We start from the raw sequence: 12,589 nt of genomic DNA on the forward strand, positions 1-12,589 counted from the left end.
TGGGACTGGCTCAACAAATCAGATACCGGTACCATAGGATTTAATAAAGTTCAAAGTTCATACAAAGTAAAATCGTTCGACGATTGTCATGGATAAGAATTTACGCACTGGAAACATACATGTAGGCCTATCATAGCTGAATAGCTCTCAAAAATGATGACATGATAATCGATAATTAGCATGATCAAACTCAGAACTGCAAAAGTCATATATCTGATAGTATGATTCAGCAGCAGGATGTCATGACTTAATTTATTCTTTATGATTACGATTTAAAAAATAACAACGAAATAATAATTATAATTAAACGATGATAATATATATACTATAATGTATAGGATTTTGTTTTAAATTAAAGAAATTATAAACATTTTTTTATCATAGGCCTAATTTAACATGTTAAATATAGGCCTAGGCCTATATATCATTTCGCAACATCTTATAGGCCACACAAACAGCATGAACATGATGAATATTTTAAACTTGTCAAATAACTTAAAAACACTCAGTTGAAAACGTTTGTCATTTTGTCTTTATTTATACAATATTGCTTCTCGTATCATTTGTTTTTGTGTAATTATTTTAACAAAACAATAGCCTACCAATCCAATTTAGCAGAAAAATGTTATATTAAAATGCGCTTTGCGATATTTGTAGGCCCTAAATTCAATTAAAACGCCATATAGGCCTAACTGCACGCGGTTGGTATAGGCTGAGAGAGCAACTTTTCAGCCTACAATGAAATTATTATTATTATTATTTTTTTTTTTTTGTTAAAAAGCAGGACAATAAATCTGAAGTGTTTTCCAATTTATACAAATACATTTTTGTAGTAGGCCCTAACCCAGCGAACACAAAACATTAATTTTTAAAACGTTGGAAGCAGGTTGTATTTTGGGTTTTGGTTTTGGTAAAAACCTTTTAATAACATTAAAGGAGTATTTCGTGATCATAGCACTGATGATCCTCTTTTTATGACAATTTTCAGTATAGATATCCACGAAAAAAGCTTATTCCCAAAATTTCAGTTGATTCCAATTTTGCGTTTGCGAGTTATGCATGATTATACTGCTCCATAGACTGTGTTGTAATTTCGTTCTGGTATACCAGAATGAAATTCATATCTTTAACTAAACGAATTAATCTGCAAAATTTTTTGTACATAAACATTATGTAAAAGTCTCAACTTTTTCTGTGGATCACGAAATGCCCTTTAAATGTCGGATTATATCAAAGTCATTAAAACGTTTTAAAATGTTTTGTTATGAAAACACACAACAACAATATTTTTAAAATGTTTTCAAAATGTTATTTTTAATAAAATTTCCAAACATTTCTTTTGTGAAATATTTTGTCAACACTTAAATAACATAATGTTAGAATATTTTTGAATGTTATGAAAAACGTTTTATATATCGTCTGTATACCCTTTATATAACCCGACATTTAAACATTTTCTGACAACCTTTTCTAACCGTTTGCGAATGATCTCGAAAATGTTTTGTGTTTGCTGAGAAGGTTGCTTCATTTTAGTAATACGTTTTATTTATTTTCATATATTTAGTGTAGCAACATTGAATAGTATTGTTATTATTTTATATTATTTTATATTGTTTTATTAAATTTTGAACTATATATGTTCAAAATCTCACCTTCTCTGGTTCAACTATGGTCTTTCAGACTTTCACATTAAAATGTAGATTATGTGGTATCTTTATACTATAGGCTATATAAATAAATGGCCAATAATTTAACATAAAAGTGGGAATATTTTAACTTTATAACATTAAGTTTAAAGTTTTAATATTTATTTAATATTATTATTATTGTTATTATTATTAATTTTAAACTAAAAAGTGCCAATTTTTTGCGCTTCGCGCAAATTAATTCCGGTTTTGTACTATATTTCACCACTTTAGCTTCAATATAGCAATTTTTTTGCGCCCTTCGCGCGCATTTGTACCATAAACTTATTTTGTCGGCAAAAGGTGCTGCATTCACTAGACTTTAAGAAATTTTCTCCAACCCCAAAAAGAAATCTATGCTACTGTTAGTGATGTATATTTTTGGTTTCTTTTTTAGGACATGAAGGGGGGATCAAAAAAATTTTAGACCATAAAAAGGGGGAATAAAAAAATCCACCTTTTTTAGGGGGGATCAAAAAAATTTGACGTCCGAGGTTCCAACTTTTCCAACCATCCCCCCCGCCACCAAAGTATTTATGAACACTCCCGAGACTGGCACAAGTCTCTGGCACAAGTCTCTCTTGTTTTAGAAAAGATTAATTTCCGGCTTACGCGACACCACCCGGATTTAGAAAATTCCCGGGAAAAAATGGCCTGTTGGCATTTCAACTCAAAACTTGTCATATTATCTTTCCGATTTAAAAGCACCTATCCTAAAGAATATGATCCCGAATCACACATAAATTCGCCCAGTCCCATTTCCCAAATATGAAAGTGAAAAAAAAAAAGAATTTCAGTTTGGCAGAGGTGGGACTCGAACATACGCCGCAGCTGCATACAGTATCGCCAAGTCCAGCGCGCTAATCCATTGGACCACATGAGTTGCTGGTAGCCATATTGAATTTTAAACATATTATAGGCAACTCCAACATTTCTGGGTATAGAATAGAAATACAACAATACGTGTATTGTGCTGAGCACAATAGATAATATCAACTTTGACTGCATGTGCATCATGGTATTGATATATCGGTCCGTACAATGTAGGCCTATAGGGAATCTGCCATTTTCTTGTAGGCCTATAGTCCCCGGAGTATAGACGTTGGGTTTTCCCCCAGTTTATTCAAGATTTTCACATAGAACCCCAAGATGTTTTTTAGAAAATAGAAGATTAGATTACCATAAAAACGACACAGTAATCTTTATCGGGGTTCTATGTAAAAATTACATTAGATTTTTCATAATTTTTGAGCGTTTATTTTCAGTAAATTCAAAAAATATTTTGACGTATATAAAATTGAAATAAAATTCTCCCCCTGCTAAACAACACCAACTGTACCACAATTGGGTATCACGAATCGTTCTACATGTTGTGCAGTTAATATTCATATATTCCTTTATAAATAGAATGCTGCAGTTTTTACACAAAAAATATTTCAGCGAAAACCCGCCCACTCGGCTATTTTATAATGATAATCAGACTTCCTTGGAACATGCAATAATTAGCATTAAAACCAAGTTGTTTTTATGCATTTTAAAAACACTTTGGCTGGACGGCGAAGGCCGCTGTGATCCCGAATATAGAGTGCTTGCACGAAAAGTCATTAGTTCAAATCATCATCCAGACACGCTCCAGAAGATATGCAAATGCATGGAGTACAAAAGAATTACTTTGATCAATACCAGTTAAACAGGCAATTGGTATTGTACTCCATGCATTTGCATGTCTTCTGGAGCGTGTCTGGAGGATGATTTGAACGAATGACCTTCCGTGCAAGCACCCTATAATTATGATAGGGTCACGCATAAATTCAGCGCACACTTTAAATTTTCGTCTTGGGTAAAGACTATGCTGCAGGGATCGTTTTAAACGTAAATACCTAAATAAATCATGCAAGTGGCCATATTTTTGGGAATTTGTTGTGACGCACCATGATCTTTGCGAAGGTTGCATTCATAGAACACCTCAATGAAATATGATATGTCCCATATATATTTTTACTTTAAAGTCGAAACTAATTTATAGGCAGAAAAAAATTAAAATTTACTGGCCAAAAATGTGATATTTTGGCATTTTTCTAGTAACATTTTTATGGAAACAAAATTACAAAAACCTCGGTAAATCTGTCAATTTACAACCAATTCTACCACCCTAAAGAAAAAACTGTCCGTGTTATTTTGCTCACACAATAGTTCTTGTTCAAAAAAGCAAAACAGCAGAATGCGTGTTATCTCTAATTTTAAAAGAAATGTTCGGGACTTTTATCACGATTATTGTAACACGACAAAAGAAGTACAGTACATACATCCGACACGTAGCATACATCCTTTTGGTCTGATAACATACCAACATAGCACCCGGCTATATGGCCACATAAATTTTTTAATCCGTTTCGCATCCCAGTTGGAAAAGTGAGGAGGGAGGGGGCTGTTGATTTTTGTTTTTTTGCTGAATTGACCAAATAAAGCAGTTTTCATGTAAAATTGACATTGCTAGCAGTTTTCGGGCATTTCAGCATATGCCATGAAAACGACGAAACCATCATTAATGAGGGGTAATATCACAAAAAAAAAAAAAAAAACACTAGCAAGTGATTCATGCTGACTAATAATCTTGTTTATACGCATTAACATTTCACTAATGTATTAAAACCTTTTAATGTAAAATAAAAAAAAAAAAATGAAAAAATATAGACTGATCCCAGAAAGTGAGGAAGGAGGTGGGCGTACAACAAATGATTTTTTTATTTGGCTTAGCATGGACTAACCGGTGTATGTCTATTATTCTTAACCGTAACTGCGGGGTCAACAGTACATCCGATTTATAGTGATCTACAATCAGTCGCCAAGCTGTGAGTTATTGATTAGCAATCAATCAAGTAAAAGCACTTTCCTACAATAACAAAAGCTTCTAGTCCTGTCTCGCAGTTGAAATCGCAATAATCTTAAGCGACCAGTAAGTATAAACTCAGCGCCATGGGTTGTTCCTGGGATATTATATATAGAGGGAGACATTCCAAACCCAGAAAGATTATCGCTGTAGGACCTATGCTATGAAACACTTATGCATGGTGCCCACCGGGCACCCGTTAACGTTATATTCTTATTCAATATACACCTCAGATGTCCATATTAAAGCAAAACAACATGTTACTCACACTCAACTTTATACTCACAAGCTAGTTCTACCCGACTATTTAGTAGACTTTTGTGATTAATCTTTCCAGCGATTAGACATCAGATGGTCTGGTAACTTGAATCCAATTCCCATTTGGCCAATTCCCATTTTGTTCAAATCTCATTTGGTCCAATTCCCATTTGGTTCAAATCCCATTTGGTCCAATTCCCATTTGGTCCAATTCGCATTTGGTTCAATTCCCATTTGGTTCAAATCCCATTTGGTTCAAATCCCATTTGGTTCAAGTCCCATTTGGTCCAGTTCTCATTTGGTTCCAACCCCATTTGGTCCAAAAAACCTCGAATTTTCGTCACGTTGAACTTCATCTGGCAATTTCAGATATCTAGATATGGTGTTGCTCGTAGTTGGAGTTTGTGTAAGAGCTGGCAACCAGCATCTTTTTATTAATTCTAGTGTGCTGAACCCGAATATGTTGTCTGTCACTTGAACTCCGCTTGAACCCCATCACTCTAAATAAGGACCCCAAAATACCCCTATTCGCTACTTGCACGGTTCCGCCATTATGCACTATGTGCGGGAGAGCCTCGAACTGGCAGCATACATGAAAGGAAGAATTATGTAACCTTACACAGAACGTTATGACTAGTTCAATTCCCATTCATGTATGCTGCCAGTTCGAGGCTCTCCCCGCACATAGTGCATAATGGCGGAACCGTGCAAGTAGCGAATATGATCATATAGGGGCAAAAATGATGATCCGGGTTTAATCCACCCAATTGGGTACTCACAACACCTGTTTGGTGCATGCGGGTAACCAAATATGGCCGACCAAATCCTGACCATGACTTGGCTCGTTGGATTCGTCTATATGTCAGTGCTCTAATCGGAAACAATAGATATACATGCTGCAGTCCGTTGTGTTCAGGAACGAAAACTAATCCTGTGAGTATTCGCTGTCGAAGTGATGTAATAATCGGATTAACTACCATAGCAATAGAGTAAAACAATTTTTGAATATATCACGCTGTACTACAAGCAGGTTGCACACATCACCTGTGTATTTATGTCTGCAATCATTGATTGAATACAATACCGCTCTTTCCAAAGATATTAATCTTACAGGTGCGAGTGATCAGCATGATATGGTTCGATGCAGAGGTACTGCGTGAACTTACTAGTGAAGTTCGATATATTCTAAATATTTTTACCCCGGATTTTTACCCTATTGCTATGGTAGTTAATCCGATTATTACATCAATTCGCCAGCGAATTTCTAGGTACTTTCCTGGTATTTCATGGTTTACGATTCTCGGATCACCGCCACTTCCTTTCGTTATTCAAGGAGACACTCTCGGCTGTGGTTTAAAATGTCTGTTATTTTAAGGGATGGGGTATGAACGTTTGGACAGTATTTATTGTGGGACATTAGAGCACATCAGACATATCGAATTGAATTCTGAATACGAAGAATGTCATTCTGATATCAAATAATTTTGATTTTTTGAAATTCGCAATGTAATACACATTTTATGGCAAATCATTAAAATTGATATTTTGATATTTAACAGTAGGCCTACTTGAAGTTAACTTTATAAATTTGATGATTTATACTTAAAGTGTATGTAGGTGGGATGAAAATCCGACGATCAATTGAAAATTTTGACCTTTCGTATTGAAGATATGGATTTTTTTCCCCAAAACACCAAAAAAAAATAGGTCTTTTTGGAAAAAAAATCCATATCTTCAATATAAAAGGCCAAAATTTTCAATTGATCGTCGGCTTTTCCTCCCAGCTACATACACTTTAAGAATATATCATTAGATTTATAAAATTTATTTCGAGGACTGTTATATATCAAAAATTTGAAAAATATTAAATTTTAATAATTTGTCATAAAATTTGTATTCTATCGTGAATTTCAAAAATGAAAATTATTTGGTATCAGAAAGACATGCTTCGTATTCAGAATGCAATTCGATACGTCTGAGGTGCTCTCATGTCCCACAAAAAATACTGTCGAAACGTCATAAACGCTCATTCTAGATCCCTTAATTCATAATAAAAAAATCATAAATAAAAATATGTTATCATTAATCATGATGAACGCATTCCGTTGAACTCAAATTATACCGATGTTTATTAAAATTAAAATTTTCAATAATAAAATGGTCATAAAGAGTTTATTAGTTTCAGTAAAAGTTAAATATAGGCCTATATGTAGGCCTTATATATTATTGAAAGGAACATAGGCCTATCTTGCATAATTATAATGGCTCTGATTTTGGAATCTACCAGTTTATTGATCGCGAAAGCCCAAATGAAAATTCCAGCTAACAAACAGAGGGAGTACGGTGACTGAAAAGATCAGATGTGAAAATCTATCAATTGCACACAAATTAATACAAATCAGAGTTTTCAGAGTTTTATGCTTAAATATAATAGCCAGAGTATGCAAAATGGGCAAATGGACTACGGAGAAGTCTACTAGATCGGCCGGCCTGTAGGCCTAAAATATGCCAGTATTTATTTTCGGAATAAATATTACTGTGTATTATTATTTTATAATATAATTCTTCCAGAAAAGTTATATCAGAGAAGGTGACGTAAAAGCACTATTTTATTTTATTTAATCAAACTTTAAGTTACATCAGAGAAGAAAATAATAAAGTCTTGCTGATTTGATAATCTCTCAAAAAATCAGTCTAAATTCTACCTTATATTTATAAATCAACGATTGACCCCTCTGAATAATAATTAACACTGCACGGGTCGGTGATCAGGTATATAAAATTGTGCAACTCCACCCAAAAATGATTTGCATAAAAAGCTCATCGAAGAAATACCTTGCCACGCTATAATAAGCAATAGATGCAGAAAGTTCAGACACGTAGAACGCTAGTCAGTCGATGGCTATTGTTAAACAAGACTCACTCAGTCACTTAGGCCGAGTAAAAAAAAATACATGTTTCTCGTCCGCGCCCTCCTCCTTTTTTGAAGATTTTTCACATTTCTTTTTATTTTGTTAAGAAGAGTTTTGTGATCACTAGAGGGGCCAACCTCTCAAAACAACAAAATAAAAAGGGCCTCCTCCTTTTCCTCAAATATCAATCTATGTGTCGAATACCCAAAATATGGTGCCAATTACAGGTATTTAGCGCCGTTTTCCGATAAAAAATAGAAAATAAAAAGCCCCTCATCCTGCTAATTTTTAAAAATCCAGACGAGAAACATATTTTTATTTTTACTTGGCCTTAAAGGCATTTGAAACGATCGAATTCCGTGTTGAAATTAGCAACTTACACCTTTTCACTTCATAATTAATTTTCTCGGTTTTGTAATGATTTTCATTTCTTCGGTAAATGTCAGAAGAAAACTATAATGCTTGGAACTGTATATATTTCAAACTTTGATGTTAAACTTAGATGTGAAATTTAGGCTTCTAATGTAAGATTTTGATTTTCACAGTCTTCAACTTGCCCCGCGAGGTTTTTTGGGGTCAACGTTTTGCTTTTCAAAGTAACATAATTCGATAACGAAAGATATTTCCCAACTTTCTAAAACACATCATATAAAGCTATCTGTCATAGTTTGTCAGAATTTCGGTTTTGATTGCACCATTTTCAATTCCTACTAACAATTTTGTCAAAATCAACTCGCGAATGTACCCATGGATGGATTATTTTGCAAGCCACAATATCGATTATTTCTGCTGCTTATATTAGAAATGAAGTACTGGTTGGACATTTTAGCAGTCGCAAGTGAAAAAAAAAGTGAAATCAAAACGGATATTCTGACAAAACTATAATATAGGCCTATAGACCCACACGATGTGCCTTACAGAGGTCGGAAATATCTTTCTTTAGCGAACTAGATTAGTTTGGAACACACACAAAAAATTTCCGAAAAAAGCTCGCGGGTGAAGTTGAGGCCCTGTAAAAATCAAAAATCTTACACTGAAAGACACAATTTCATGCCTAATTTTAACACCAAGATTTTTTTTAATGTATATCCAAGCACTATGTTTTTAACTGACATTACTGAAGAAAAAAAAAAATTGCTTTATATTTGACCGAGAAAATTCATTTCATAGCAAAAAGGTATATCTCTGAATTGTGCTGATTTCTACATCAAACGACTTTTAATAGCGCGACTATGCATAACAAAAGAAGCTGGTCAGTAACGTACTGAGTGCAGAATCCTGAGTTCAGAATGGTACGAAAAGAGTGCTAGCCACCCAAAAAAATTCTTTTGTAATATCACCTTTACTCCTCCCTAGTGAAATGAAAAGAATATTAGAAAGTGTTACGTTGCCGCTTTACATATCAAGGAAAACCTACCGAAGTGTATCCATAAGGTATTCAAAATGAGATGGACCTATGACCAGACAATATGCAGGGTTTGAATTACAATGGGAAATGCCGAGTGCTTATGGAACTGAAGGATGCAAATAATCTTTCATCTCAGACTATTCTCTAATCGTCTTATTCTATTTTACCTCACGAAATCAAGGACCAATTGCCCTATTCAATGTACGCCTTGATGTGAATCAATGTTGTAACTGGGCTGGGTTGAACGAAAAGGTACGTAAACTACGTACAGCCCGGAATGCTCCACTTTTTGAGATGCGAGTGGAGACTATATATTTTACACAAATTTTATCGGAGAAAAATATAAACAAGCATAATTTTCCTCAAGCGAGGTAGGAAGGGGGCAGTACCTGGCCACAGTAGCAATGAGGCGGTTGCCGAGAAGATCATGACCAAAGGATTATTTATTCTTGTATACCTGTTAGCAGCAAGCCCTCTTCTTATATTGCAATGCGGCGGGAGTGGTAAGTACATGCACCAAATTTTATAATTTAGATAATATTTCGCATAAAACGTTAATTTTTACCCTAACCATAACTCTAACCCCAATTCGAACCCTAACCTTAAACATAGCCCTAATCCTAATCCAAGTTCAGATCCAGACGCCTATAACTAAGACCTAAATCTTAACCCTAAAAATGGCTAAATAATAACAGAGAAGATGCAAAGAATCTTCTCTGACATGTCTGATAACCCCAAAGGATTGTCTTTTTGGGGAGTGGTGCCGGTTTCAGGAATTCTGGGTCGGATTTATCTGTAATCTTGTCGATTTACTCTTTTAATGGATTATAACGGTCCTGGATCAACAGTTTTATTTTCTAAACATACAGGGAAGTAGATGACATTGACACTTGACACTACCCAATCGACAATGGATCGATTAGGGGGGTCGATTTCGATTCATTGCGATCGATCGTCCATTTTATTTTTAGCATGTTCAGGGTGCTCTCCACGATTTCTTAAAAAGTGATTATAAATTCATGCATTTTTTCACCACGTTTTATTTTTATCACGCCATTAATTTCATCAGTGTTTCAGAAATCTTTTTCAAAGAATCACGCGACGTGTTGATTTTGATTTAAGTAAAACATGTCAAGACCTTTTTCGTGGCATTTATCATCTGATCATAGCCTAGTTTATATATTTTTAGTATACATTTTGATTTTTCCAGTTCTTGCACTGATGTATTTCTATTTTTAGGGGACAACTTAATAGTGTGACTGGTTTGAAAATAATTTCAGTCAACCTATGGTCTCAGGGCATGGTCCATGGATCTGATGAGCATACACAAATATGGGTTTTCTTCTGATGCCATGCAAAGCTCCATTTTGATATTAGGGGGGGGGGGTAACCTGTTGAGCTGACCACACCCCTTACTATTTTAGTAATATCAATTATTTTTGGAAAGTGTTAAAGATTTAATAATAATTACATGAAGAGCCACTGACATAACTATAAACTATTGACATAAGTTACCTCAGGTTGGGTCAAGTTAGGGTCAGAGACTTGAAGGTTAAAGTTCACCTGGGAGGCTATAATCATTTTGTAAGATAACTATTTGCATTTGACAGATCCTTTATTGTTCAACTCTTGATTAAAGTGAAATAAGTAATATACTTCTGTAATATTTTAGGTAGGTCAATAATAATTAAACGTCAAAGTTATTAAAAAAGGTCAATTAATGGTCGCATGTCAATAGGTGGGCACAATTTCCATTTAATACGTGTTCAAAATTAACAAAAATGTATTTTTGATATGTTATAGGTAGTGACTCTCTAATAATTAACACCAATTTAAACTTGAAAACGTGTACTTTTTTGTAATAATGATTCATTACTAATTAATTAATATATAGGCGCCTATGTAAACACCAATTACAAATGCGTTTTTCTCGAATTGGACTTTAATTACAAAATTATATCTTAATTTTTTTTTTGCACCATATGTATCAAATTTGGAGGATGTGTTTTCAATTTAATTTTGCTTCACTTAAGGGGGTACTACACCCCTGGCCAATTTTGTGCCTATTTTTGCATTTTTCTCAAAAATTATAGCGCATTGTTGACAAGATATGTTAGGCCTATTATAGGGGCAAGGACTGCAACTACTGCACTGAAAATTCAGCAGCTCAATGCAAGTAGTTATTGATTTATTGATCAAATATTGGTTTTCCCTCATTTTTGACTGTAACTCCACAACTGTTGTCTGTGCTGAAATAAAATTTCCAGTGCAGTAGTTGTAGTCCTTGCCCCTATGATATACATATCTTACTTGTCACCAATGCGCTATATTTTGTGAGAAAAATGCAAAAACAGGTACAAAATTGGGCAGGGGTGTAGTACCCCCTTAAGCAACTCAAATAAATTTTACATTAGTAAACATATAATTATACAGGGTGCACAAAAAGTCAGTTAATTTGAAAATAATTCTTGGCAACTTTTGGCTATAAATGTTTTCTTTTTATCTCCAACAATTTTTTGAATGCACTATTCAGATTCCTCATTCAATTTTCTTTCAGATAATGTATATTTTTCTTGTGGTTGGGTCATTATTTAGCGTTTTAATGGTATATTGTAACTTTGGCTCAAATTATAGTAAGATGCATAAGAAAAAGTGTACAGTCGGTGCCAAAAGACATGACCATACCATGTTGGAAACTGTTTTTTTTTGTTCCCCAATTATACCCAGGTATAATATTGACAATATTATACATTAACCAGCCCAATCATGTGCCATATAGTTATGAACATACGCTTAAAAACATTGCCAAAAAGCACCATTTACCGCATCCACCTGCTCCGCATCCGCCTGCTCCTCCACCCCTGGTATTTTTCACTTACATTAATGTGGTTTTTATATTGAAAACTGCATTGTTTTAAGTTTCAGCACACATAAAGAATATAAAATTAGGCTTAAAATGAGGCATCAATCAGTGATTATCAGTCCAGTAGGGGTTCCAAAATGCCAATCAAAATAGTACGTTAACTTTTGGAAATATTTAAATCCCTCCACCTTCTTGGGGTATCCAACTTGTGACATGCGACCAAATGTATTTATGTGCATATTTATTAATAAGCAGCCATTTTACAACATCAAATCAACAATTGCCGCAAAAAATGAAACTTTTCGTAATTTGGGGTTTTAATAACTGGGGGGACGGGAGTTCTGAATTGGGGCCCAATTTGTGCAGTATAGCTGTCAATAAAATCACAATGCAATATCATACAATATCAAAGATTACCATTTGCTGTGGTTACTTATCTACATTGTAAACCTGGAGATCTTGATTAGCCGACGTAGTGACGTTCTGATGAGATTCCTCTGATGGTCTCAGTTCTTGATCCAAGATCCGGCAATATCCAGGATCATGTTTTGATCATGATCAAGGGAAACCCCT

General features: G+C 34.3%; 1 protein-coding gene across 1 annotated transcript in view; it reads left to right on the top strand.

Moving 5' to 3' along the window:
• The first annotated feature begins 9,251 nt into the window (after positions 1 to 9,251).
• LOC140137221 (uncharacterized) overlaps positions 9,252 to 12,589 on the top strand; it is a 73,885-nt gene continuing 70,547 nt past the window's right edge. Inside the window, exon 1 of the mRNA XM_072158872.1 lies at positions 9,252 to 9,656. Within this exon, the coding sequence (XP_072014973.1) occupies positions 9,581 to 9,656 (76 nt within the window). The 5' untranslated portion in view covers positions 9,252 to 9,580. The remainder of the gene's footprint in view (positions 9,657 to 12,589) is intronic.

This window comes from Amphiura filiformis, chromosome 17, assembly GCF_039555335.1.
Source record: "Amphiura filiformis chromosome 17, Afil_fr2py, whole genome shotgun sequence".
Lineage (NCBI taxonomy): Eukaryota > Metazoa > Echinodermata > Ophiuroidea > Amphilepidida > Amphiuridae > Amphiura > Amphiura filiformis.